At 38.8% G+C, this 6,181-nt stretch overlaps 1 protein-coding gene across 1 annotated transcript in view; it reads right to left on the bottom strand.

Annotated features, from left to right (window-relative positions):
* Positions 1-6,181, bottom strand: part of LOC106471562 (venom protein 302-like) — a 9,882-nt gene continuing 3,701 nt past the window's right edge. Inside the window, exons 2-3 of the mRNA XM_013932166.2 lie at positions 3,998-4,118; positions 1-376 (exon numbers count right to left, since the gene is read on the bottom strand). Coding sequence (XP_013787620.1) covers positions 236-376; positions 3,998-4,118 — 262 coding nt within the window. The 3' untranslated portion in view covers positions 1-235. The remainder of the gene's footprint in view (positions 377-3,997; positions 4,119-6,181) is intronic.

Genomic DNA, 6,181 nt, shown 5'->3' on the forward strand with positions numbered 1-6,181 from the left:
GACAACAAATGTATGCATTATATTGATAATAGACAAAAAAAGGAAATCAATTATCGAAGCATTACAGGAGCAGTATAGTTACAGTATTTTTAGTGTAACAAAATTGTTTTATTAATATAATCGTAATATATTCCATTATACTACCAATGAGTTAGTAATCTACGCGTTAGTTGAAACTATACTACCCACTACACTGGTGTAGACATTTCCGATGTTCATAACTTTGTTCACGTTCTTAAAGCTTGCGACAAACCTTCAGACCTCGTGGTAAAGGTGTAAACGTATCTGAGCGGAGCTCCTCTTCGACACAGATTAGACCTTCTGCACATTTACCCCTCCAAACGTGCCAGGGTCCTTCACACAACTCTCCTTCTCCCTGCAACAAAAAGAAAAGATCCACTAGAAGAACGAAGACAATATTAACCCTAGAACCCCTTACCCTCTCCCCAGTTGACATTTTAAAATGCATTTCTTCTAAAATATTCATGCATCAAATAGTTTGAGAGTTCGTTATTTTACTGCCTATATAAGCCCCAAAATTGTAGACTAAATTAACGTCAACACTGTATGTAATCTTACTAATTGGTAAATGAATCCTGATAACCTCCAAGTATAAGTATTTATTTTGTATACATAATAAAGTTTTTGACTCATGTTTTTACTTTTAGTCAGTCCTTTTTGATATATACATTATTACTATTTACAAATCAGCTATTTTTCGGAAAATATAGAACAGGAAGTACAGAAAACCAAGAATTTTCTAAAATACCAGAGGTGGGCGGGGGCTATCTTGGTTGATTCAATAAATATATTAATATCTCAGAAAATAGAAAAGATAGGAGGTTCTTATCGTATATTCTAGCTCATTAACATCGGTAATTTGAGTATCTAATTCGTAAGAAACTATAAACTTTGTATTTGAACATCACAAACATCTAATTTGAACCAATGTTGCCTTCAACATACCAGGTGACACAAAAAAAATCGATATTTAGGATTTTTCAAAATATTTAATTTTAAATTAAGAAATCAACTAATATATAATACTAAATTTTGTGAATTATAATCTACAGTTTGATGCTAAACTTATAGACATAAATTAAGAAATCAACTAATATATAATACTAAATTTTGTGAATTATAATCTACAGTTTGATGCTAAACTTATAGACATACATTCATAAAACAGTAATTCAATAAAAATTTTGAATGTGAGTTTACAAATACCATGACATGGCCTTTGACCCGTGACTGTAGAAAGACTCGTGTTGGTAGGGGAAAAGGAAGTGAATAACACTGTTTTGAGAGGAAAAAACTACCACCATATACTGGTTGGTTCTGTATTGTATAGCTCTGTTCCAAGTAACAAGGTTGCGATCTTGAAGCTAATGTTGGTTACTATAGGGGTGTTACTTTCTTACTTGCTTCGTAATATCTAATCAAAAACACCTTAGGTATGAAACAAGAGGGGAATGCTCAATAGCTACGGCACTTGTAATTCTTTTAGGCAGAACTAGAGTAAATTAATCTATGAGACTTTCTCTCCTTTTTATTAGCTATTTTTTTTTTTGCTCAAGCAATACCAAGTGTGGGGCGTGCATATACTCAATTCAATTTTATAACTCATCAGGATCTCTACCAGCCCACCCTCAAATTGAAATTACATTGGGCAGATTAGAGTAAATTGATCTATGAGACTTGGCGTGATCAAATATATCAATTGAAAGGGTTTTTACCTACTGAGCCCAAAACTGTAATTAGATCTCAAATCACTCAAGATATGATGGAGCTATGAGCTAAAAGTTTATACTTAAAAAAAACAACTCAGAGCAATTTTATGAGCCACTATTCCATCACTAAAAAAAAGGTGTGGTAAAAAAAAAGTATCGAGCTGCAACGTAAAGGAATGGTATCAAAAGTTTGTTTGTTTTTGAATTTCGCGCAAAGCTACACGAGGGCTATCTGCGCTAGCCGTCCTAATTTAGCAGTGTAAGACTAGAGGGAAGGCAGCTGGTCATCACCACCCACCGCCAACTCTTGGGCTACTCTTTTACCAACGAATAGTGGGATTGACCGAAACATTATAACGCCCCCACGGCTGAAAGGGCGAGCATGTTTGGTGTGACGGGGATTCGAACCCGCGACCCGCAGACTGCGAGTCGAGTACCCTAACCACCTGGCCATGCCGGGCCTGTATCAAAAGTAGCGGTCCACCTAGTAGCTACACTTATAGCATTGATAATAATTTTACAGCAAATATTCATTCCTTGGTTAGCTAGGCTACATATTTTGCTTTATCCACCATCATGACCAAAATGTAAACAAAAAATGGGTCCTGGCTAACTAATGAATGAATATTTGCTGTACAATTCTTAGCAATACTATAAGGGAAGCTTCCAGTTTGGCAACCAATTTTGATTTCATTCCTTTAAGTCGCCTGCTCAATCCTTTTTTGGCTGCACCTTTTTTTTTCTTTACACCTAAGGTGTTTTTGATTAGATTACTGTTAACTAAAACAAATTCTATTAATGCGGATTTGTCAAATGAGAAGAAAATAAACAGATGAATGTAAATATTGTGTCGATTCGATTTTTTTGGAAACATCGAAGTGTTTTAATAAGTTCTTGTTGAATTTTGCACAAAGCTACTCGAGGGCAACTGTCCCTACTATTGAAGTGATAAAATAGAGGGAAGGCAGCTAGTCAACGACACCCACCGCCAACTCGTGGGTTTGTTTGTTTGTTATGGATTTCGCTCAAAGCTACACGAGGGCTATCACTGCTAGACATCCCTCATTTAGCAGTGAAAGACTAGAGGGAAGACAGCTGGTCATCACCACCTACCGCCAAATCTTGGGCTACTCTTTTACCAACGAGTAGTGGGATTGACCGTCACATTATAATGCCCCCACGGCTGAAAGGCCGAGCACGTTTGGTGTGACAGGGATTCGAACCTACGGCTCGCAGATTGCAAATCGAGCATCCTAACCACCTGGCCATGCTGGGCAAACTCGTGGGCTACTCTAATCAGATAGGCTATAAAGGGGCGCGAAAAACAGAACCACGAATCCATAATCCAGCATGCTAACCGCTGGTTAGCCATTTGATAGTACCAGAAAAGACAAGTTGGCTAGTTGGATAATTTGTAATATTACATCACATGTAGGAGGTCAACAATAGTTTTAATACCTCTGTACCTTTTCCCAGAAGACCCATAACTGATATAATGGCACTAATATCAATATAAGACATCAGGCTTCACAAGCTTAGGCATATGAACCGTTAAACTAAGCTAGTGGTCAAACAGAATGTGCTGAGCTCCATGAACCACATTAAGGAGTAGGAGCTAATTTTTTCTGTTTGTTGTCTTATCATTACTGACAAATTTCACCGAAACTTTGGAAGCAACGCTCAGATCCTGGAGCGAAAAGAAAGAACTAGAGCATTGCCTACATTGAAGCTCCAAGTTTAAGCAGGACATTGCATTCGAAATAATAAAAATTGATTTGTTTAGTAGGCTTACAATGCGTTTTTGGATAAATTAAACAAAACACAGAAATAACTAAAGGGTCACTCAGTAGAGCGTTGATCATATTCGGCCCTCAAGAAATACTTAAATCTGTCCATATATCCTCCGTTATTAATGTTCATGAAACATTTTAGCAGGACAATGAGGAATAATATTCTACACATGTCCACCAAGTTTAATCCAAATCCGATCATTTTTGACTGAGTTATAGAGCAAAAGTAGTGTGAAAAATCGGTTCCCACGTTAATAGATAGGGATTTTCTTGATGCTAATGACCTTGACCTTCTAAAAAAAAACATTTCTAAGTTGTGTCATAGTCCAAATATTTGCCAACTTTCGCGCAAATCCATTCAGAGCCGTTTCCGAGAAATGTTGCTGACAATCACACACGCGCACACACAAGGGTGAAAACACACCTTACAAAACAGATGCAGATTATAAACTCACACAACACATATAGTCACTCTACCTTTCCGCAGACTGTACAGCACCTACATTCGTCGGTTGTCGTTCCTGCTGAACAATCGGATGGGTCAAGTGGTGAGCATTTGTCCAGTTCACAAGGGCGGCAGGTCAAGGCATAGGCAACCCTACAAGAACCCAATTCTTTCTTTAATAGAATGAAACAATACCCATAAAAGTAGTAAGAATGTACAATACCCAATCATTTAGAACTGTGTTTGTTTGCCAATTCAGTATTGTTTGCTTGTTTGTTTTTGAATTTCGCGCAAAGCTACACGAGGGCTATCTGCGCAGTGTAAGATTAGAGGGAAGGCAGCTGGTCATCACCACCCACCGCCAACTCTTGGGCAACTCTTTTACCAACGAATAGTGGGATTGACCGAAACATTATAACGCCCCCAAGGCCGAACGGGCGAGCATGTTTGGTGTGACGGGGATTCGAACCCGCGACCCTCAGATTGAGAGTCAAGTGCCCTAACCACCTGGCCATGCCGGGCCACCAATTCAGTATAATATTGAAGTTCTAAAAAAAACACACACACACACGCTAACGAAGAAAACAATAATTCAAGCATGAGTTGTCAAAAAACAATAATAATAAAGAATTTGAGTTTGTTGACTGGTATCATGGTGTTGTTGACTGGTATCGTGGTGTTGTTGACTGGTGTCGTGGTGTTGTTGACGGGTATCGTGGTTTTGTTGACGGGTATCGTGGTGTTGTTGACGGTATCGTGGTGTTGTTGACTGGTATCGTGGTGTTGTTGACTGGTATCGTGGTGTTGTTGACGGGTATCGTGGTGTTGTTGACTGGTATCGTGGTGTTGTTGACTGGTATCGTGGTTTTGTTGACGGGTATCGTGGTTTTGTTGACGGGTATCGTGGTGTTGTTGACGGGTATCGTGGTTTTGTTGACTGGTATCGTGGTGTTGTTGACTGGTATCGTGGTTGTGCTATTCTAGCGCTCCCCTCTTTTCGAAGTTATACTTTGTAAGTTTCCTCCCTGCTAATCTAGTTGTAAGAATGCTCGGATTGTGAACCTCGGGATTTATGGTTCGTTATCCTTTGCCGCAGGGATTTCAGTCCTCCCTTTGTACTTGGATTGGCATTGTATAAGTCCCCCGGTGGGGCAGCGATAAGTCGTCGGATTTACAACGCTAAAAATATAGGTTCGATTCTCCTCGGTGGACCCAGCGGATAGTCCGATGTAGCTTTGCTATAAGATAAACACACACGGAGACATTGTATAAACAATGTTAACAATATATTTTATACGTTACTTTATATTTATGTTAAATATTTGTCTTATATATATGTATATATAGTGTACATGCACGCGTATTTATTGATGTTGCTTCATTTAAGTAGAGCGCCCCAGTGGCACAGTGGTATGTCTGCGGACTTACAACACTAGAATCCGGGTTTCGATACCCGTGGCGGGCAGAGCACAGATAGCCCATTGTGTAGCTTTGTGCTTAATTTCAAACAAACAAACAATCATTTAAGTAGAACATTAATTTAAATTTGACATTTACCACGTGTTATTGGAACGCGTTTTATACATACGGAATTATACTTTTGTATCGTCTATTCTATTTTCATTCTGCCTGATGATGGCCAGAACAAATGTGGCCAAAATGTAACCAAATATTTTGTACAATAATAAATAATTGTGGTTTAATTGGTGTATTACTTTTATTAATTAACTACCAAAAGACTTATTGAGTAAACCAGTTGATGATACACGAAATTCTACCGCTGTTACTTGTGTACATTTTTAAATATGGGATATGTGACGAATCTGTTGGTGGTGATTGAATACTGTGTAGTATTACCATCATTACCAGTATATATATATTATATGTTTGTTTGTAATTAAGCACAAAGCTACACAATGGGCTATCTGGGCTCTGCCCACCACGGGTATCGAAACCCGGATTCTAGTGTTGTAAGTCCGCAGACATACCACTGTGCCACTGGGGAGGGACAACCTCGTGGTTTATTTGTTTGTAATTAAGCACAAAGCTACACAATGGGCTATCTGTGCTCTGCCCACCACTGGCATCGAAACCCGAATTCTAGCGTTGTAAGTCCGCAGACATACCGCTGTGCCACTGGGGGGGGGGGGTATAACCTCTAGGAAATGTTTTAGAATTTCCAACACAGCTTTATGCCCCTGGGATTCAATCATCAG

This window comes from Limulus polyphemus, unplaced genomic scaffold (genome assembly GCF_000517525.1).
Source record: "Limulus polyphemus unplaced genomic scaffold, Limulus_polyphemus-2.1.2 Scaffold4699, whole genome shotgun sequence".
NCBI lineage: Eukaryota > Metazoa > Arthropoda > Merostomata > Xiphosura > Limulidae > Limulus > Limulus polyphemus.